The sequence below is a fragment of the Lynx canadensis genome, chromosome D3, assembly GCF_007474595.2.
Source record: "Lynx canadensis isolate LIC74 chromosome D3, mLynCan4.pri.v2, whole genome shotgun sequence".
In the NCBI taxonomy this organism is placed as follows: domain Eukaryota; kingdom Metazoa; phylum Chordata; class Mammalia; order Carnivora; family Felidae; genus Lynx; species Lynx canadensis.
In genome coordinates this window covers 64,350,788-64,373,573 of record NC_044314.2, presented here as the reverse complement: position 1 = coordinate 64,373,573, position 22,786 = coordinate 64,350,788, and the positions used below count along the sequence as shown (strand labels likewise).

Sequence of the window (22,786 nt, the reverse complement as noted above, 5' to 3'; positions counted from 1 at the left end):
AGCCACCCAGGCACCCCCTCACACATCCTGATTTTAAAGCTTACTAAAGGGGGGGCGCCTGGGTGGCGCAGTCGGTTAAGCGTCCGACTTCAGCCAGGTCACGATCTCCCAGTCCGTGAGTTCGAGCCCCGCGTCGGGCTCTGGGCTGATGGCTCAGAGCCTGGAGCCTGTTTCCGATTCTGTGTCTCCCTCTCTCTCTGCCCCTCCCCCGTTCATGCTCTGTCTCTCTCTGTCCCAAAAAAATAAATAAACCTTGAAAAAAAAAAAAATTAAAGCTTACTAAAGGGGCGCCTGGGTGGCTCAGTCGTTTAACTGTCCAACTTTGGCTCAGGTCATGATCTCTCAGTTCGTGAGTTAGAGCCTCACATCAGGCTCTGTGCTGTCAGCACGGAGCCTGCTTTGAATCCTCTGTCCCTCTCTCTCTTTGCCCTCCCCCACTCGTTCTCTCTCTCTCTCTAAATAAATAAATAAATAAACTTAAAAAAACTTATTACAAAGCTACAGTAATCAAAACAACATAAACACATACTGGCATAAAGACAGACATATACTGGGGCGCCTGGGTGGCGCAGTCGGTTAAGCATCCGACTTCAGCCAGGTCACGATCTCGCGGTCCGTGAGTTCGAGCCCCGCGTCAGGCTCTGGGCTGATGGCTCAGAGCCTGGAGCCTGTTTCCGATTCTGTGTCTCCCTCTCTCTCTGCCCCTCCCCCGTTCATGCTCTGTCTCTCTCTGCCCCCCCCCCCCCAAAAAAAAAAAAAAAGACAGACATATACTGACATACAGACACACATAGCAGCTGCTTTAAAGTCTTTGTCAGACAATTCCAACATCTGTGTCATATCAGTGTTGACATCTATTGATTGTCTCTTGCCAGGTGAATTGAGATTTTCCTGGCTCTCTGTAGGCTGAGTAATACATGTTCATTGTTATAAAATCATTGGATTGTATCCATTTTGAATATTATGTCATGGGACTTTGTGTTCTGTCTAAATCCTATGAGAATGTTGATATTTTTGTTTAAATAGGCAATTGACTTGCTTGAATTCAGGCTGCAAGTTTTATCCAGTGTTCCATGGGTTGTGGTTTGGTGTCAGTTCCATTTGCAAAGCCTTTGAAGTGCTTTTCAGCTCTGTCTTCCAGATGTACCATCCAGTGGCCAGTTTGGAACCTGGGTGGTGTCTGTCCTAATTTACTTTTCAAAAGCTATGGTGTGCTGTTTAGAGTCAGACCCATATAGTTAATAAACAACTTTGCAATCTTCCTGGTCCTTTCTAGTTCCTTGGGGTTCCCCTTTGTGGTCTTCTGGCCAGAAAGGTATGGCTTTATTTCCCCCATTTTGCCACATTCTCCCATGACTGGTCCCATTTCTGGAGCCAAGTATTGGAGGAGAGAGAGAGAGAGAGAGAGGCCCACCCTTTTGGGAATCACAGCCTCTCTGATCAGAGGTGAATGTTCTCCTCACTCAGAATTTTAGGCTCCCGAAGTGGCCCCCGTTGCCACTGCTGTTTCTGCTGCTGCCACCACCAGCACAAAATTGTTTAGGGGGTGAGAAAAGAAAGTGCAGAAAAAAGAAAAATGGGATCTTCCTGTATTTCTCTCCATGTTTAGAGTCCCCCTTCCCACTCCTCTAGCCAGAGAAAATGAGCTCCTCCTGAAGCTCTCTCATTCATGCTATATGCATTTCCAGGTTTCAGACTGCATTGACTCTAAACTGGGGGATACTTGAGGGGGAAAAGGAGAAAATTCACTAGTCGTTCAGTAATACTTTGAATTCTGGCATTCTTCCCCAGTATGCCCATTATTGTTTACTTTTTTGCTCCAGGTTTTTTTTTTTTTTAATATTTATTATTTTTGAGAGAGAGAGAATGAGCGGGGGAGAAGCAGAGGGAGGGAGACACAGAATCTGAAGTAGGTTCCAGGCTCTGAGCTGTCAGCACAAAGCCCCACGCAGGGCTCGAATTCACGAGCTGTGAAATCATGACCTGAGCTGAAGTCGGGCACTTAACCAACCGAGCCACCCAGGCACCCCTCTTTCCAAGTTTGATATCTGCATTCAGTGGGAGAGATAGGGTGGAGTGTGTTGATTCCCTCTCATCTGGCACATTTCATTCTGTAGGATGTCCTCAACCCAGGCACGCATTATGACTCTGGTTGGTCCTAGGCACTTTTGCATTTGTGGGTTCCTTCCTGCATAAAAAAGTTAAAATATACTTTATATTGCTTTGGTATAAAGATGAATATAATGCAGACTGGATTCATACTATTGACATTTTTCCTTCTGATTTCAAAATAAATTAAGATTAAAATATTTTTGTGAGTCTCTAAAAATATCATGGATAAATTGATGCTGTCTCAATCTGAGTCTGTTCAAAGTTTCCTTGAGACTAGCCCCAGGACATGTTAGAGTACTGCTGAAATGATACTGTGTTGTTCTCAGCATATCATGATGATGACTGGATCATCATGGGAACCTTGATCGGTCATAGGAACCATGATTCCATTGTCAGATTGCTGTCTGCCAGGTTTCTCCTCCATAAAGCTATCATTTTCTTCTTTGTGCTGGATAAGTATTTTGTGAGGAGATATCTGAGACTATGCTAATTCTCCAGTTGTCTATATTTGCCTAATAAACTACCCCCAAATTTAGTGCCATTGCAAAGACCACTTTATCATGCTTATGGATTCTGTGGGTCAGGAATTCAGACAAGGCATGGTAGGTCTGGCTTATTTCTGCTCCTCCATGATCTGGGGCCTCAGCTGAAATGACTTGAACTGCTGGAAGTGTCTTAAATGGCTGCTGGCTGGAGGATCCACTTCCAAGATGGGCTGGGGTGACTGACAGGCTCACTGGAGATTATTGTCAGTGGAGCCACCAATGTGTGGCTTCTTGTTGTGGCTTGGGCTTTTCATAGTATGACTGTGCGGTTCTGAGAGGCAGCGTTCCAAGAAAGAGTGCTCTAAGAGACAAGGATAAAAGTTGCAGGGTTCTTCTGGTCTGGCCTTAGAATTTACAGTGTCATTCCTGCCATGTTCTGTTGGTTGTGAGTGAAAATGCTCCAGCCAGACTCAGGGAGAGGGAAACTATTCACTTCTTGATGGGCGTGTGGCAGAAGAGCATGAAGGGTGGGAGATTTTGTTGACACCAATTTTAGTTTTGGGAAATACGCTCCATATTTTGCAATATTCTGTTCCTCATCAAACCTCGACCTACCAGCCTTAGAACATCCATGAAGTCTCCGGCCTGAATCAGTCCATCATTATGATGGTTTCTCTATTTCCATCACTCCCTCTACTTTTATTAGTTGGCTTTGTACTGTAAGGAAGAGCTTTTCCTTCTCCTTAATCAATATGACTCATAGATTCCTAGGTTATTCAGTGGGTTGTAGTTGGTTATTATCATGTTTATTTATTTGTTTGTTTGTTTATTTATAAAGGTTTATTTCTTTTGTTTTGAGACAAGGAGAGTGTGAGTGGGGGAGGGGCAGAGAGAGTGGGAGAGACTCCCAAGCAGGCTCCAAGCTCAGCATGGAGCCCAAATCGGGGCTGGATCCCACAACTGTGAGATCATGACCTGAGTCTAAATCAAGAGTTGGATGCTCAACTGACTGAACCACCCAGGTGCCCCCTTATCATTTTTATTTTGATGCTCTAATTGTCCCAGACTTGGTGGGTGGGAGCCCCTTACTGTCCTTTTGACATGTCACTATTCTTTGAATACTTTATTTTCCAGTTGCCCCACTGACACTGGAATCAACTATTTCTTCAAGGAGTCCTTTTCTTTTTAAAAAATTTTAAATGTTTATTTATTTTTGAGAGAGAGAGAGCATGAGCCAGAGAGGGGCAGAGAGAGAAGGGGACAGAGGATCCAAAGCAGGCTCTGCATTAACAGCCTGATGTGGGGCTTGAACTCACAAACTGTGAGATCATGACCTAAGCTGAAGTCAGACGCTTAACTGACTGAGCCACCCAGGCACCCCAAGGGAGTCCTAATTCGTTTTGGTGAAGGATAATGTTTAGAAATCAAGATCTGGGTGCCTGATGTGCTTGTTGCTATCTAGGCCTTCTCAGCGGGCAGTGCTAGGGAAAAAGTATGCACACACAAACATATGTGTTTGTATATCTATCCATCTATACATGCACACACATAAACACACACATATATACATATACGTACATATGCATATACAAATATATGTGTATATTATACAATATATAATACATATTTTTTGTATATACATATATACAATACATACACACAATACATACAATACACACATACAATACATTGTATATACATATACAATATATACAATACATACATACAATACATTGTATATACATATATACAATACATACACACACATACAGTTCACCCTGATAGCTCCAGTTCTTCAGGCCTGCCCCCTTTCCACATTTGTAATTCTCCTCCAACAGTGAGAAAAACCTGGCTCCCATTATCCTCGATATATTTGTTCAATCCCCTTGTGTGTAACTGATTTTCCAACCATACCAGCTGCCTCCTTGGCTTCCAGCCATGTTGCCATCTCCAAGGGAAAGGAAGGGAGAGGGGGGGAGGAGAGGGAAGAGGAGGAGGGTTTCAAGCACTTTGCAAGCCAGCCTTCCACTCCATCCCTACTTCCACTGCTTCAGTTGGTCCTGACCACTGTTGGCCTGGCCTCTCTGTGGCTAGTGGCCCTCAGTTTCTCCCTGCCTCAGCCTCTTCAGCCCATTCACTCTTTCTGGCTTCCAAGAGTTTCTTCCCTTTCTTTCTATTTTATGATTTTTTAAAATTACAAAAACATTTCACACTCATGTTTACGAATTCAAATAATGCAAAGCATGTAAAGCAAGGCATGAAGGTTTATAGCTACCCGCCTGCACTCCACCTCCAAGAGGTAACCAGACTTCTTTTCTGTGCTTATAAGAGCACACTCATGTTGGGGCACCTGGGTGGCTCAGTTGGTTAAGTGCCCAACTTAGGCTCAGGTCATGGTCTCACAATTTGTGGGTTTGAGCCCCACATCGGGCTCTGTGCTGGCAGCTCAGAGCCTGGAGCCTGCTTCAGATTCTGTCTCTCTCTCTGCCCCTCCCCCTTCACACTCTCTCAAAAATGAATAAACGTTAAAAAAATGTTTAAAAGAGCACACTCATGTATATTTATACAGTTTTAAATATTGATGTAGGATAGTTTGATATATTTTCATTGCTTGTTTTCTTGGTCTGAGCATAAGAAATCTTCCACAATCTTTTAAACTGACACATTGGAATCCATTAAAAGAATGTACAATAATTTATCCTTTTACCTACAGAGTATGTTTTTAAGGGTAACTTTTGAGGGTAACTGTGTTTTTAAGGTATGTTTTAATTGGTGCCGGATGCCCTTCATAACCACTGCCCGTCTCCCTTGGAACCTGTTGGGCATCCGCAGGCAGGTTTTTGCCTGAGTTTGGTCAGGGGACGCTGGAATTTGGAAGAGGAAGAAGAATTGAGTTCTGGGTGTTTACTCCCTAGCTCCTCGACAGGGTTGCACCAGGCTGGCCCTTCTCCTCACAGCTCCTGCAGGGGGCGCTCTCCACACAGCTCCTCCTCTCATCCCTCCAGGCCCAGAAAGGGCGACAGCCCCTGCGCTAGCTGGCGCCCCGCCGCCACTCTGTGCTTTCCGGTTTCCCCACACCTTTCCCACACTTTGGTAAATAATCCCTTTATCAAACTCAGATTGCCCTATTTACATGTGCAGTACGTTTGCACGCGGGGCAAGCACAGCATGGTCTCAAGGACCGTTTGCAAAGCGGTCACACACATCAACTCAGGCAGTTCCACCCACCACAGAGAGGTGGCTAAAATGTGAATGCAATTACTGCCCCGCCCCCACCCTCAGAGACAATTGAGGGCTTGTTACTACTGAAGAATAGAGAAACCTCCGTGCCGCACTGGAGGCCCCTAGTCCGCCAAGGATCTGCTCACACCACACCCTCTTCTCCAGCCACACCGGGGTGGGGGTGGGAGCACAGGCCTCCTACTCTTCCACCCCTGCTGACTCTGTATTTATCTTCTAAATGAAGCAACCGGTCAGCTCTTGAGAGGAGAAATTTCGGTAAAGCATGTTTGAGAGTAATTACCAGCATACGCAGAATTCTAACAGATTTATTCTATTCTGACTCAGCCACATGGGCAGCTACACAGCGCGCTGTCTTTCTAACACACCACACCACACGCTATCCCGCAGTTTCCCTCGGCACAGCCACAGCAGGTGATGACCAGAGGTGGGGAGCCCGGTGCTGATTCTAGGAGAAGGCAACCTGAGTTCTGCTGCACACTGGCAATGACCTTGGGTTGGCTGCACTGAGCCTCTAGGCAGGGATGGCAAAGACCTTCAGGGCCTCAATTATAACTGAATGAGGCATGCACAGCGTCCCAAGCTCAGGACCCTCAGGAAGTGCTAACTCCCTCCCCAGCTCCTCAAGGGCTTGCTCACTCAGGTTCCTTTTGGCTCTCCTGGCCCAGTGGTCATCTCTCAGCACAGACCACGGTCTAACCACCACTGTACCCTTGGCCACTGGCCTACTGAATGGTATTGATCACCAACACCTGTGGCCACTTTACAACTCCACCCACAGCCCTGATGCCCACTCTTCCCTTCCAGGGAGGCCTGCCTTCTCAGCTTTCTCCATTCCCCCAACCACACTGCCCCTGGGGAACCCAGAGCCTGGCCTGAGCCTTTTTCTTTTTATCAAGGTGGCACCCCAGAGAAAGGGCCTCTGTCCCCGGATCCTGGAAAGTCTAGACCAGTGGGCTCAGGAAGCACTTGTGAAGAAATGAACTGTTTTGGTGTCTTTAAGTAATATTAAATATATTTTTTTTCCAGGGCACCTGGGTGGCTTAGTCCGTTGAGTGTCCAACTCTTGATTTCGGCTCAGGTCATCATCTCACGGTTCATGGAATCGAGCCCTGTGTGGGATCAAGCTCCGAGTCAGGCTCTGCACTGTCAGTGCTTGGGATTCTCTTTCCCCCTCTCCCTATACCTCCCCCACTCTTGCTCAATCTCTCTCTCTGAAAATAAATTAAAAAAATTTTTAAAAACCTTTTTTTCCTTCTGATCTTAAAAGTAAAACATTCATGGGGCACCTGAGTGACTCAGTTGGTTAAGCGTCAGACTTCAGCTTAGGTCATGATCTCGTGGTTTGTGAGTTTGAGCCCCACATAGATCAGGCTCTGTGCTGACACCTCAGAGCCTGGAGCCTACTCCTAATTCTGGGTCTCCCTCTCTCTCTGACCCTCCCCCACTTGCACTCTGTCCCTCTCTGTCAAAAATAAATAAAGATTAAAAAAATTTTTTTTAAGTAAAACATTCTTACCAAAAATTTGGAAAATACAAAAATAGTACTACAAAATCAAAATAGAAATCCAATCACCCAGAGGTAATTATGATTCCAATTGTGGTAGTTCCTTTGGGTCCTATTAATTAAGTAAGTAAGCTCTATGCCCAAGGCAGGGCTTGAACTCACAACCCGGAGATCAAGAGTTGCATGCTGTACTGACTGAGCTGTCCCTGGACCCTTTTCTATATGTGTGTAGAATATACACATTTCTTTGTATATTTATACAGTTATGTACGTAGTTAGCACATACTTTCATATGCTTTGTATTTTGCTTTTGTCATTTTACATTTTTCTCAAGAGTTTCTCCTAATTTTCATATTTTTCTAATTATTTAAATTTCCTTTTTTTTTCTTTCTGTTTAAGCCTCCTAAAATCCAGGAGCAGCATTTCAAATGCTGAGTAAGATTGCACCCTATGAACAACTCCAGCTGGTGGAGATCTAGGCTGTGTTCCATCGTTGGCTACAGCAGCAGTGCCCTGGTAATTACATTACTCATTGTCCACGCCTACTTTTATACACAGTTATGCACCCAGACATCCAAGTGTTTGCTGTTGTCCCAGTTCAATCATTAATTGGGCCCTCGCTCACTCTCAGAGGTGTCACCTTGTGGATAATAGATTACATGTACCTCCTTACATGGCTCCCCTCAGAGCCACCAGAGGGGAGGAGGGGTTGGCAGGGTGGGGGGAGGTGGGTGGAGGTGGTTCCTGGGTTCTGCTGTGGGCACCAGGGTGGAGGATGGTGACACCAATCCCTAAGATGAGCTGGAGCTTGTGGAGAGTGTGGTGAGTTTTGGACACACTGAGTCAGAAGTATCCAGGAGACTTTCCAGGACAGTGTCTAGGAGCAGCCCGAGACCCAGTCCTTGCCCACCAGTGGTCACTCGGCACAGGTGGGGTGCACTGGCAATCCTGTATTTGCTCTCCATGGATTGCTCAGCAGCTCAGTGGAAGGACACATGTGTTAGGGCACCAGTGAATGGGGGATGAGAAGGGACATCGAAGTTTCCAGCAATATATCACGACCTTCCCCTAAGCTTATCACACACAGGTCTCAGATGGTCAACACTGAAAGGCTTTGTTGTTATAAATTGTATGTCAGTCCAAAACAAGGGGGCACATGTTGACCCATCTCAGCTGGAGCTCTAGCTTGGTCAGATTTACTTTCCAACTTTGAACCTCTGCCTCTGTAACTCAGTGGCCCATTGGTGGGGAATCAATGATGGCCCACTCCCCTCGTTGACAGAAGAAAGATCTGGTGCCCAGAGAGAAGAGCGACCCCTGCAGGTCGGGTGTGGGGGATGCATCCTAGAACTCCAGGGGTGAGGTGAAAAGAGTAACCACTGATTCCACCATCTAAATCAATCCTCACTGCAACCCTAGGAGGGATCTGTCATCATCCCGATTTGCAGGTGAGGAAACAGAGGCTCAGAGAAGTGATGTTCCCTTGGTTGCAGAGACTGGCAGAGGCTGGCTTTGAACCAGGTCTCTGCTTTCTGCCCCTCTGCTTGCCCCTCTTGCTTCCAGAGGGAGGCTCCCTCACCTGTCTGCCTTTGTTGATATTACAGAACTACCCGGTGAATTTTAGCCTTCATTCAGCAGAAGTGACAGCCTGTAACACCATCCTGGGGCCAGGCCTTGAGCCGAAGATACAAAGATGAAGAGAATACAGCTCCTGACTTAAGGATTGTATCTAATGGCAGAACTGCAAAGCAGCATCTCTGTTGCTCAGGTAAGAAAAAGAAATCCCCAGGAAGGGGAGTACCCTACCCAAGCCGTGTGGTCACTGAGGGGCGAGAACAGAACAAGGCAACAACTCTGTCCCTTGTTCCTTAAAAAAAAAAAGTCACCCAGGAACTCCTGACTTTGGCTCAGGTCATGATCTCATGGTTGGTGGGTTTGAGCCCCACATCAGGCTCTGTGCTGACAGCTCGGAGCCCGGAGCCTGCTTAGGATTGTGTGTGTGTGTCTCTCTCTGCACCCCCACCCCCCAAATAAACAAAAAATAATTTTAAAAAGTCACCCGTCAATACACACATAAGTTGCTCACCCTCTCGGGTAACCAAGGAAATGCAATCTGAAACCACAAGGAGATGCCATTTCATGTACCACTGACAAAAATTAAAAACTCTGATGGAAACAAGGAAGTGCTGGTGAGGATGTGGAACAGCGGACCCTCAGTGTATTGCCATCTGTATGGCACAAGCCCTTGTCATGAGCCTTTTGGGTGGGTGAAGAGGCAGTGGCAGAGTGGCCTCCTGGCCACACGCATGTGTAATCACATGGGCCACACCTGCCTTACTGCTCTACTGCCTCTGTGTTGAAATTCCTAATAATTTATCAAGGGGTCTGTGTTTTGATTTGCACTGGGTCCTGCAAATTCTGTGGCCAGTCCTACCCAATGGTTTCACTCCTGGGTATATGCCCTAGAGCAACTCTTGCATATGGGTACTAGGAGGCCCACTGAGAATGTTCATAGCAGCTGTTTCTGCAAAAGGCCAGAGAACCACACAGCATGGATGAAATCGGAGAAACAATGCTGAGTGACAAAAATGTGAAGAATGTGTACAGCAATGTCCCATTTTCATAAAAAGCCCAGATGAACAGTGTAATGGTGTGTGGGGAGATATGCATATGTGGTAAATCTTTGACACTGATTCTCAAGGTGTTTATGTTGAATACTCCTTATTTTGAACAGGGAATGACCCACCTGGGCATGCTGCACTGTCAGGATCAGGCATGGAGAGATGGACAGCACGCGGTGGCCTGTGTGTGGCACCCTGGCTGAGCCCCGAGGCTGAGGAGAGGCTGCCATTAAAGGGAATGTCGCTGGCTGGGGCCCAGGCCTCCCAAACGTTAGAAGAAGCTGCCGAGAAACAGCTTCACGAAGTGAGGCCTCGGCTCACGGAGAACAAAATGCTGCAAACAGACATTAAATGTCCCATGTTGCATCATGTGTACGTACAGCTTGGACTCTAAGATTTATAGCTCTTGGATTTTATCTGTTTCATCTCCAGTGACTCTATATTGTTTTCGTCTCTCTGGGCAAAAAGGTGCCTTTCCTTTCAGGAGGTTTTCTTTTCTAAGCTGCAGTTCTAAACGTTTCTTACCTTGGTTATCTTGTTATATCTCTTTTTTTTCCCAAGTTTTGTCATGTTGTCATATTACTTTTATAATTTCAGGAAGGAACAGGGGAGGGGGAGGAAGAGAGGGAAGAGGAGGTGGGGGGGGAGGTGGTCTCTGATGCCACAGCCATAATGACTAAGGGGCCTGCCTGGGATGGGCAGTGGGGCCACCACAGCCCCCTGCGCTGTGGCCAGAGCTGGCATTTGTCCCAGACTGTCTGCCCAGGTTGGAGCAATCCCAGGGCTGCTCTGAGGTTATACCCACTGCTTGGCCTTGGACATGCAGATGTCTGGGACTTCTTTGGCCCAAGTCCCCAGAAGCAGACCCAAGATGAAGTGTGGCTTTGAGTGTGAGCCTGACACCCTGACCTCGATTGGTTTAGCTTTCTCTGCCCCAGTCCAGCCTGGTGAGAATGGGAGGGCCATGTGGGACCAGAAGGAAGTAGCTAGGAGTTCTGGGACCCTCTAAGGGGAACTCTGGGGGCAAGGTAGTCATCAGCCCTCCTAGATGGCTTCCAGTTTCTGTCTCCCTGGCTCTGCTGGCTGTTGGACTTGCTTCTCCAGGTTGAGGCCTCTACCCGCTGGGCACAAGACCCAGTCTTGACCACCTTGCTCTCATCGTTCCTGGAGGCAGACAGTTGTCTGTGCCAGAGTTGGCTTCTGGGTATAGGTCTGTCTCCCTGCTGGCAGAGAGCCTGGCTGATATCCCCAGCCCCTACCTGCCACCATGATGGCCTGGTCTGGCAGGTGAATGACACCCAGCTGCCCCAGAGGCCGTTCAATCCATGCCTGCCTGGTGCCCAGTCCTTCAGGTCTCCCCCACCACTACCCTGTGGCTCCAGAGAGGGTGCTATCCCAGGCCCCCCAAGCTCAGTGACAGTGGGGTGGGGGGTGGTGTAGAGCCACCATCTGGCTATAGCAATGAGATATAGAATCGTGAAGCAATTTGTTTGTGAACAATCAAGACAGCATATACTTAAGAACGAGGTTCTGCTGGGCAGATTCTGCAGGGAGCTTCCAAGGAGGCGGAGGGGACCGGGCAGGGGGAAGACAGATGGATGAGTAGGTGGGGCTGGGGGGTGGGGCTCAGGGCCTGGTTGGGAGCCCCAGCCCCCTCTCAGTGACATGACTGAGACAGATAAAGCTGCCTCCCTTGCAATGAGGCTGGGAGCCGGAGGGGGACGGAAAGCTCTCAGGGTGATTTGGGAAGGGACTAGAAGCTAGTCTGGCAAGGCCTAAATGGGGACAAAGGCTCGGCATCCAAGGCCAGGCTGGAGGGGAGGAAGGGATACAGCAATCCAGCTAGTTGGCCCCAACTAACCCCGAAGCACAAGTGCCCTCTCACATTTTGGGGAGTTCAGGCAGCATTTTGGGGCCATGGCTCAGCAGTGGCTGCATGGAGGCATTTTGGAATGTTTTCCTATTCCTTGGGGGTCTGAGTTCAGCCAGGAGCACAAGAGACCTGGCAGATGCTGACCTGCTTTCTCCCTTCTGAGTGTTTTCACAGGGGGGTCCTCATCCTCAGTGTCCCTGGGCCACTTCAGGCATCTGGGGGCTCCCCAATCGTGTGAGGTCCCCTGTGAGGGGGGGGGGGCGTGGGCTAGCAGGGCTTTCTCCTGAATTAGTCTGCTGGCTTTGTGGGGAGACTGGTAGATGGTCTCTCAGCACCCCAGCAGCTCCTAAACATACTCTGGACACTCAGGCACCAGCTGCTGAGAGGTGAGAAAAGAAGGCAGGACTCAGGTGACAGGGTTTCAAAACTCGTGGTTTATTGACACTTGAGCACAGTGACCCCTGGGAAGAGACTGTGTTTCTGGCCCTCTTCTCCTGGGACTTGCCCCTGCACACAGGGGAAATAGTAGTCCCATCTTGGAACAAGATGCGCCTTGCAGAGAACACCTCTCCCAGGAGCCCTGCTGAGACGCGCACAAATAAACCCTTGGCAAGGCTGGCATGGCATGTGAATGGCAAAGCTCGGCGCATTTGGCAAAGCTGTGGAGCCTCGGCGAAAAGCGTGGGCCTCCTGGGGCTGCCTCCTTTGGGCTACAGGCAGAATTAAACCAAAAACAGCTTATTTTGCACAGGCCCTTAAGGTGCCCATTTGGCTCTTGTCGGGGCCAGGCCTAGGAACTGCCAGAGCTGTGACCCAAGCCCTGGGACTACTGCTGAGGTGGCCAGACACCCAAGCCGGAACTCAGAACTGGCATTATAGGGGTAGGGACGAGGGCCACATGCTGGTTTCAAAGGGTAGGGGGAGATAGGACTGTGGCCAAAGGCTGGCTCAGGACCTCAGAGGGCCTGTGCTTCCCCAGTGAGGCCTGCCCCCATCACTGTCCCCAGTAAAGCACACCCCTTTCCTAGTCCTGGATGCTGAGGACAAGCTGGGTCAGGGAGGCCATGCATCTGCCTCTGGATTTCAGCAGGTTGGGAGCTTGACTAAAAGGCAAGGGAGACCCTGGCTGTGCCCTGCCCTTCAGCCTCACACCTGCAGAGGGAGGCAGCTGAGCCTGTCTGCCTCTCCTCCTCCTGCTGGCTTGGGATCAGCTCTACCTGTAAAAGCAGGGCTCCCTCTCTCCAGCTTCTGTGTTCCATATACGGCTAGCAACTGTAGCTCCATTCCTTTCCAACCCACTTAATTGTAAGAATAAACACTAATGATACTTAACCACCCCTCCCGCTAGCAGAGGGGGAGAGTTCCCTTAGCACTGGCAGCAGCTCTCCAGGATGTGCCAGGCTTGCCCTCGATGGGCCCCAAACCTCCAAAATTCCAAGATCTGCTGCACAGATTCCGTGCAACCCTGTGTCCTATAAAGGAGAAAAGGGGGCCCAAGGAGGCTCAACGACTTGCTCAGCTCATATAATGAGCTAGTGACAAAGTGGGGATTTGAGAAGGGGACTGAGGCTTCTAGACTTGGGGTCCTGGCTAGAGGCCTTCTTGGGACTGTGGCCTGACAAGGAGGTGGGTCAGGACTTTCAGAGGCTGAAGATGCCCAGTGGCTCCCAGTCCTCCCTGGTCAAGAGGGAAGAGACCTCTATGCCTAGGTGCTTGCACAAAGCCAGCATCTGCACAGTGGGAACAAGGGCTCCCTCCGCCTCAAGGCAAGGCTGAGCAGCACCAGATGGCAAGGGCCTCTCACAGACGAGAGGGGTGGGCACTGGGACGAGCCTGGAGAGATCTCCCGGTGGAGCCTTGAGTCTGGGCAGGAATCAGACCACCACGTGGGGAGTCCAGACTCCAAAGGTGAAACCCCACTCTTGATGGCAATCCCAGAATAAGATTAGCAAAGAAATGACAAAAACAAGCCCACACCTCTTTCCTCTGTTAAGGTCATGCTCAGGGGCAGCCAGGCTGGTAGGGGCCACATGCCACCTCTTGCCGGCCCTGCGCTGGGAAGGGCCAAAGAGGGGGCTTCTGGCCCCCAGAAGGCAGCAGGGCCTTCAGATTAAGTGCGGCAATACCAGGTCATTGTTGGCTCCCACCAAACCTTCTCTGAACTGCGGTGACCACATTTAAGATACTTTTTCTGTCACGAGCCCTTGAGCATGGCACTGACCACATCATCTTGGCTTCTTCATCCCTGCGGTGAGAGTAGGGGTGAGTGCTGAGCCTGTGGGCGGCATCCCCCATTGCCCCCCTGCCTGCCCAGAGCTGGCTCCCACCCTCCCTGCTGCACAGCCCTCGGGCCTCAGGGGGGTGGCTCTTACCAAGTCTGCCCTTCCCCGGGCTGATGAGTGCCGCCAAGGCTCTCCCAGCTCCCACCTTCCTGGAGCCTTGCTACTGCAGGTGGATTCTGGCCTGGGGGACACAGTGCCAAGCTTCCTCCTGCTGCCCACCTCCCAGTGACGTTCTCCACGAGCCTCCAAAGCCACCCACTGCTCTTCCCAGACCTGTAGGCCTGGGTCCTCCCACAGAGACCCCTCTCTGCCGGACTCTTCACCCAGCCCTGCCACTTCTAGCTCAACACACATGCTATATCTGCCTCACTGGATGTGAGTAGCCTGAGTCACCCAAGCTTCGTGGCTTCTGAGCCTCACCTGCCCAGGGCATGCTAGGGAACGTAGAGCTCTCCCCCAGGTGGTCAGGCTGTGGGCAAAGCAAGGTAACAGAGGGCGCCGCCATGGTGGGCAAGAAACAGGAGGAGGGGTTTGGGGAGCTGTGGGGCAGGTGGATGGACAGACTCCAAACAGAGCCAGAACCCCCCAGGCTGCCTCGAGACTTGCCAAGGCCTCGTAAGTGTGTTTCCCAAGGAAACCAATTCGATTACCAACACGAGACGTTCTAGGACATTCCAGTCAAATGAGAAGCCTGCTCATGGAGCTCAGTTCCTCAGCCTGGGGACCAGCCAGAGACATGGGCAGCAGGACTGAGGTGCGTAGGGAGGCTGGGGGAGGTGCCATGGTCACCCTGAACTCCCAGAGCCCCTAGGTCTGGCCCAGGCTGTGCAGCATAGCTCATGCTCTTTCAGCTGCTTTGCTGACTGTCAGCAGCAAATCGCATCACAAAGGGGCAGAAAGGAGGTGGAGTGGGAAGAATTCTAGCTGAAATCATGCCACTATAACAAAATAAATCCTGCTCTTGTAAAAACTTAAACATGCCTAGTAGAATCCATCCCAGGCCCGGCGGTTCTAGCCTCACCTAAAGCTGTTTAAGGCACTTGAATGGCTTATTAACACCACCTGGAAAAGTGTTTGCTTCAATCCTGATTTAGGAAAAAAAATTCAGTAATACTGCAAAAGAAGTTTCTTCCAAAAAAAAAAAAATCAATACTTAAGGTTTCCAAGAATAAAATAAATGCTAAGCTCTGCTTAAGTTACATGACACAACAGGTCACCTTGGCACTGACAAAACAAAGACAAAAACCTGAAATACTGCTTCTGAGTTCGACTGTCCTGGAAAAAAAAAAAAAAGACCACAAACTGAAGACACACACCTCATTGTCATTCTGACCTTCCTCTCACTGGGTGTGTGCGGGACGGGAGGGAACCAGGGAGGCTGGGGGCTGTGAGCATTCACTGCAGACCAGGTCCCTGGTGCTCCGTTCTCCCCAATTTGGGAAGCTGGCTCGGGAGGCCAGGTGCGTCAGTGGAGACGAGCCTCCCAGTGGCGGCCAGTGAGGAGCAAGTGAGAAACCTGTGCTGGACACCCAGGTCGCACTTGGAAATGTCCGTGGCTCTGGGTCTGCCTGGGGACTCATGCAGCATCCTGCTGCCCCATGCACATGCCCAGCATCTTTGGTCTGGCTGTGGTCCCCACCTGAGCCCCCTACCTGATGGGGCTGGGAGCAAGAGCTGCTCCACTTCTTGGGTTGTCTTTTCTTTGGTGAGGTCTCTTCCCTAGGCCTCCTTCAGAGAACAAGGCCATCCCACTGCCTGTCCGAGCAGCGCACATCCCCCACCACCCAGTCCAGTTCCACAGCCACCAGGATGGGCCAATGCAAGCAGCACGGGAGACTTGGGGCCCTGGGAAAGCACTGTGAGGGTGGCACCCACTGTCCACCATCACCTGTCGGGTCCTAAGGCATCTGAGGGGGAGGGTTACGGGGTAGGGGCAGGGAGCCTGCACCTCCTAGCGTCTCTGTGGAGCATCGGTCCCTGGCTCTGCGAGGCCAGTGGGCACGTCTCCTACCCCCTGGGCCCTGCCCTTCAGCAGGTCTTGGGGGTCCCTGAGGAAGACCACCATGACTGTGATGTTATCGTGGGAGCCCCGCTCCCGGGCTGCAGCCACCAGCTCCTCAGCAACCTGCAGCCCGCTGCCCTGCTCCCTGACCAAGTGGCTCTGGACAAGGCCCGCGACCTCCTGGTGGGGGACGACATCGAAGAAGCCATCACAGGCCAGCAGCAGGTAGTCCTCAGAGCCTGTCAGCTCCCGGGAGGCTGAGTCGGCCTCTCCTGACACGTAGGGCTTCTGAAAGACGTCCCCTGGGCACAGGAGAGAAAGGCCTCCTGTTGCCAAGTCCAGCCAGGCCCGGGGCCTCACTGTGGCCACCCTCTTCCGACGCCCGTGTTCACCAGTGAAATTGGATAGTTTCATGTGGTGCTAAGGGCAATGTGGCAGACCTATTGGGTGCAGAGTTAGAACCCAGCCAGACCCGAGGTCAGCTCTACAAAACAGCCTTTTCACTTCCAGTGGAGCCGGGCCCGAGAGAGGGGATGACTGAGGTAAAGGACCTCACTTTTCCTCCCTTATACTCAGGTCTGCAGGTTCCCTTTCCCCCAGGTCCCTCTCCCTGAGGGCCCACATCCAATTCGTTAGCAAGTCCTGGTGGCTTTACCTTTAAAGTGCGACTCGAAACCACCTCCCCCTCCTCACAAACTGCCCAGAACCACTGATTCCCCTCCTTCTGCTCCTGCCCAGGGGTGTGCACCAGACCACACCACTGACACAGAACTGCCTAGGGTGTCCCCCTCCTTTTAAGGAGCTTCCACTTTTGGAGAAGCCCATCCTGCTGCCTCCGCACCCGATGTGCCAGAGACCCAATAGGCAGCAGCAGCAGGGGGAAGGGCTATAAGGCAGGCACTGCAGGCGGCCTTAAGGATAGGATGGCGTGTGTCCGGAGGCTGGGAGGAGACATGTCACCTCGAGGGGGTTAGCAGGAATGGAGTGTTGCCTAGGTACCTGGGGGCAGCAGTGTGGCTGCGGAGCCCAGAGTGAGGCCCAGCAGCTGTAGGATGCTGAGAAAACAGGATTGTGGGGAGAGGGGGCTGCTTTTCTTTTTTTTTTAAAGATAGAAAAAGGAATCATCAGCATGAATGGGGGAGGGGAGGACAATTTATTTTAAAGGTCCTCATTTATGACCTTTCAGCACATACAGTAGTTAACCAAGGACCTCCTGGTAGGTTTTTCTGGGGAACTGTTTTAATGAGGAGATAATCACGTAAGGGTTAACTTCTGTGATTATTTGTGTGAGCTAGAAGTTTCTAAGGTGTCTGCACCTGCACTCTCTCAATTTACCAGAGGCTCCTCAGTCTGATTCCACGGCCCCACAGACCACAGGTGCTTTATCAGCACAGGATGCTGCTGTCCCCAACAGCTATGTGAGCCTCTGGGCCTCACGCATGAGGCCTTTGTCTCCTGCCCCCTGTCTCCCGTCTCCTTACCGATGGCTCTAGACACGGCCAGGGTCCCGTTGACTCTCCAGCAGTCCATGTGAGACACAAAGCCGCCCAGCGCTTCAATACGCTCCTTCTCATCCTGTGGGGGACAGCCAGAGTGGGGGCTGGGGTGCACCCGTGGGGAAGGGTGCCAAGTGCTGCTGCCTGAGTGGAGCTGAACTGGTTTCTTCTTTTTTAATGTTTATTTATTTTTGAGAGAGAGAGAGAGAGAGAGGGAGGGGGAGGGAGAGAGAGAGAGAGAGACAGAGAGAGACAGACAGACAGACAGAGCGAGCGCAAGCAGAGGAGAGAGGCAGAGAGAGGGAGACACAGAATCTGAAGCAGGCTCCAGGCTCCCAGCTGTCAGCACAGAACCCAATGCGGGGCTCAAAGCCAAGAACCGTGAAATGATAACCCGAGCCAAAGTCAGATGCTAAACTGACTGAGCCACCCAAGTGCCCTGAGCTGAGCTGGTTTCTAAGTGCTGGGGGCTGCGATTCTCAAACAATGCCCAGATGAGGCATTAGTGGAACTGCAGGAAACCATGAATAACCTAGACGTCCTTCAGTTGCAGCAAGGGCTACCTCAGTTATAGGGTGAACACAGCCAGACCATCCATAGTCACCGACCCCCCGACCCTCCCCCCCCAGCTGTCTCACCTTTCACTTGGGAATACTTTCTTCCTTGCAAGCTGCTGGGACGAGCCCAAGCCTGTGCTACACATGGCCACCTGGCAGGATTGGATGAAACCTGAACCAGGCCCCTCAGCTGTCCTCCTACCTTATCCTCTCCACCAGCCTGAACAGCTTCTCCAAAGTTGAGCCCAGAGCCGGTGGCCAAGTGGGTTCCCATCAACGGCCATTTCCCACTCGACCTGGAATACAAGGCTCTGCACAGCTGGGCCCCCACTTCCGTGAGGCTGCCCTGTCCAGCCATTTCCCCTCATGGCCCTCTGGCCTCCCTTCTGCCCCCTGACTGAGTGGTCTCGCTCACCTGCACATTGCCCAGGCAGTGGTCAGTTCCTCCTGGGCTCGGCTGGCACTGAGGTCAGCTGCAGAGGTATCGTGCCCTGCACTGCGCTTCGGCCACCCCTAGGCTCTCCTGCTGGGTTTCCCCTCTGCTGTGCTCCCCACCTCCCTACTTCTGACAGGATAGGCCCACTCTCCTGCCACATGCTCGCTCTCACACATGTCTCAGCTCTGTGAGCATGCAGCCCCCCAGGCCCATGTCCCCGGTCCTGCCTGTCATCACAGGATATCCTACCCGCCCCTCCAGACTCTGCACTCACAGGGAACACCCCACCCTGTCTTCCCTGGCCCCCAGCGCCCCTGGCTAATGGCATCACCAACCTCTTAGAAGTGTAAGGCCCTTTCCCCATCCTCAAAAGCCTGGATTCTTCTCCATCCCTCCTGATGCTGCCTTGCCAGGCAGGTCCTCCTCCCCATAGCTGGACAGGTGACTGCAGCAGCCTCTTTTGTGACCCAGCTCTCACCTTGCCCTCTGGTGGTCTGACCATTCTAGAAGCTTCTAGTAATTCCTTGTGAAGTTCCTCCTGACACAGGAGCAGGAGCCCTCGGTCTCTCAGTGGCTGGTCCTGGCTAAACCTGCCCTTTCCTCCTGGACTCCACCCCTGGCCTGCTGGGGTCCCACCTGCCATCAGGATTGGGCTGTATGCCTCCTTCCTGCTCATTTCCCTCTTCCACATCTCCCAACACTTTGCCCAAGTACTGTGGCTTGCAGCTGCCCGTTAGTCTGAGAGGTGCTGGAAGGCTCATTGCCTCAGCAAAGTGTCCTGTGCACAGTAGGTGCTAACTGTTTGTTGGCCTGAACTGAATCCAGTGGCAGCAAGGCTCTGACCAGACAGCAGCAGAACAAGGCAGAGTGCCATGTGGTCCCCACATGTGCCTCAGAGCCGGTTTCAGCAGCTGCCAGACCCTTATTGCCCTTCACTGTGGCTCACTAGGTTGTTACTAGTTTCCCACTCTCGTGACCAGTGTGATGGTGGTTATTTTTCATGGGAGACCTTTGAGCCAGTCTTTGATGACTTCTCAAAGGGTGTGGGTGACAGGCTAAGCTTGGGATCACAGGGCTCATTAGCTGGGAGGGGCTGGCAGGGGCCAAGAGGGCCCTGGAATCTAGTCTCTGTAGCCATGTAGGGTGCAGATCAATGAAAGAACAGACACTTTGGCAGGCTTCTCCCATGCCGGCTGTGGTCCCAGCACCCCATGTGCACCAGGACACCCCATTCTTATCTCCTGGGAACCCCATTTCACAGACAAGGCACTCAAGGCTTGGAAAGGGTGGAGCCAGGACTGAGCATGGCTGTCAGTCTGTGATCTTTGCTGTGGTGTCATTCTGCAGGGCTCAGGCAGTGCTGGGGAGACACTGCCAGAAAAGTCCTCACCGGGCTGCAGAGGAGGCACAGGATGCCAAGCTTGTAGGGATGAGGGTGGGCAGGAGCAGGCAAGGCACCCCGAGCAGAGGCTTGCAGCTAGTCCTCACTTAGGCAGCATTTCACCTGACTGCCCATCTCAGGGAAGGAGGGTCCACCAGGGAGCAGGTGCCGAATGCCCCAGTGCTGCAGTGGCAGTGGAGTGACACAGGACACCTGCCATTTCCCGGCGGTATGCTCTGGGCAAGTTACTTAACCTCTCTGAGCCTCAGTTTTCTCCTCTATATGACAGGGAGGGCGTATGTAGGAGGTTTAGCACAGACCGAGCTGCAGTGAGGCCAAGGAATGCTGTCATTCCTGGCTGTTTTGGTGATCACGGCCTGACACTCCCTTGCAGTGCTTTCCAAATCTAGAAGCCACAAAAGGACAGCTCCGTTCAGTTACATAAAAACCAACATGTCTACAAGGCAGAAGCCCATAAACAAAGACAAAGCAGGGGGCAACTTGCAAATCACCCTGCAGACAAGGAGCTGACCTCCCTGGTGTATAACAGATGCCTACAAATTGATAAGAAAAATAGCAACAGGTCAGGAGACAAATGGGCAAAGGACAAGAATGAAGGGTTCTCACAGAAGGCAACGTAAATGATCTTAAGTGTTTGAGAAGATGCTCGGCCTCATACTGTAAGAGAAATGCAAACTGAATAACCACTTTCCTTCCTCTCAGACTGGTCGGTGGGGCTATGGCCAGAGGACATACAGCCTGAGGAGGACAGTGTGGCAAAAGTGCCAAGACTGTAAATGGGAGTGCCCTGACTCATCCCTCCATTCCTAGGAACCGTTCTATTAACATACTTGACCCAGAACAATGCAACGCTATGCAAAGTCATCTAGTGCCGTGTGGACTTTAGCATGAAAAAGACTGAGGAAATCTCGGGGCGCCTGGGTGGCTCAGTCAGTTAAGCGTCCGACTTTGGCACGGGTCATGATCTCATGGCTCATGAGTTTGAGCCCCACATTGCACTCTGTGCTGACAGCTAGGAGCCTGGAGCCTGCTTCAGATTCTGTATCTCCCTCTCTCTGCCCCTCCCCTGCTCTCTCTCAAAGATAAATAAATGTTAAAAAAAAAAAAAAAAAAAGAAAAAGACTGAAGAAATCTCAATGTCCATGCACAGGATGGCGGACAGATGGGGCTCTGCATAGCCCTGTGGAAGGTGGGGGCGTTTTCTGTGCTGATGTGGAGGCCTGTACATGTGGGGAAAGCAGAGCAGGGACAGGGCTCCCGGGCATTTCCCAGTATGCAAACTCCCACCATCCTACAGAGACAGACAGACTGGATACCTTTGTGAGATGTGGTCCAAGGAGGAATGTCAGCCTTAGATCCAGATGAGGACCCTGAGGCTCAAACAGTTGAGTGACTTCAGGATCCCAGTGTAGCCTCTACCCAGTGAAGCCCCAAGCCTGCTTCCTTCTGACCTTGGCTTAGCATCACCTCCTCCCTGGAGCCTTCCACCCCCACAGCCCAGGTGGCCAGCCACCCCTTGCCCACATGCACCAAGTGCAGGACCCTGCACTTTGACCCCACTTCCTGGGCTGCCTCTCCTCTGCAGCTCTGGGCTCCATGTCACTGTGGTGAGAAGGGCTTACATGGGACTCTTGGCTATTAATGCCCCAACTTTAGGGAGGGGACCCCTCCGCCAACAGACAAATCCTGTTTGCCAACAGACAAACCCCTGGCCACTTGAATCAGGCAGAAGGACCCTCCCTCTGGAGGAACACCAGGATCTCCCTACGAAGACGGTGCAGGGCCCCTCTTGCTTCCTTGCCTACCTGACCATCCACTAACCCGAGCAGTCCAGCACGATCGGGGCCGGGGATGACCCAGGCATGGAGGGAGGGAGCCCCTTACCTGTCGCTCAGGTCTGTGTGGCTCCATCAGCTTCACCACCTGTCCCTGTTGCACCAGGATGACCTGGGAGTCCCCGAGCCAGGCAACGTGCAGGGTCTTTCCCGCAATGAAAGCGCACACACCCGTGGTGCCACTCTGCAGCCGCTGAAGGGAGAGAGGGCTGAGGGTGAGCCATGTGCTGGCACTGTGGGCCCAATCCTGTCCAGACTGAACGACTCCTGCAATAGTGCTCAGTCAGATAAAAGGAACAGACTCCAGAAGTACACAGGGCACAGTCAGTCTCCTAAGGGTTATGCTGCATGACAGGAGAGCACGTCCTGTGTGGTCCTGCTTATCTACAACTCTGGAAAACACAAGCTCTATCGTCTATTACATCTGAAAGCAGAGTGGTTGTCTGGGGAGGGTGGGGTGACAAAGGCCGGGAAGAAATTCTTTGGGGGTGATGGGTACATCCGTTATTGTAGACAAATGCTAAAACCTATCCAATTATACACTTTATTTTTATTGAACCAACTGTACACTGTATATTTGTAATATGTGCAATTTATTATGTGTCAATTTCATCCCAATTCAGCTATCTTAAATTAATAATACACTTAATTTAAATACTTGCTTCAGTGAATTGTTATTTTGGGAGGTGGCCCAGAGCTCCAGGGCCTTCCTCACCTCCCATAGGTGACAGTGACCAGGAGGTCTGAGGCATGTCAGCTTTGCACCAGGCTCCCACTTTGTAGTTTTAGATGCTGTATGGTTTTCTGTTAAGATGCAAAGTCTGGGGGCACCTGGGTGGCTCAGTCGGTTAAGCGTCCGACTTCAGCTCAGGTCACGATCTCACAGTCTGTGAGTTCGAGCCCCGCGTTGGGCTCTGGGCTGATGGCTCAGAGCCTGG

At 51.3% G+C, this 22,786-nt stretch overlaps 1 protein-coding gene across 3 annotated transcripts in view; it reads right to left on the bottom strand.

Annotated features, from left to right (window-relative positions):
• Window positions 1-2,014: 2,014 nt before the first annotated feature.
• Window positions 2,015-22,786, bottom strand: part of PPM1F (protein phosphatase, Mg2+/Mn2+ dependent 1F) — a 40,308-nt gene continuing 19,536 nt past the window's right edge. For 2 of the 3 annotated variants that reach the window (XM_030336039.1, XM_030336038.2), the window contains exons 6-8: window positions 21,898-22,041; window positions 17,604-17,697; window positions 12,252-16,424 (exon numbers count right to left, since the gene is read on the bottom strand). In XM_030336039.1, the coding sequence (XP_030191899.1) occupies window positions 16,072-16,424; window positions 17,604-17,697; window positions 21,898-22,041 (591 nt within the window). In that variant the 3' untranslated portion in view covers window positions 12,252-16,071. Of the gene's footprint in view, window positions 2,189-12,251; window positions 16,425-17,603; window positions 17,698-21,897; window positions 22,042-22,786 lie in introns of those variants that run through there. The other variant, XM_030336041.2, reaches the window with a different exon arrangement.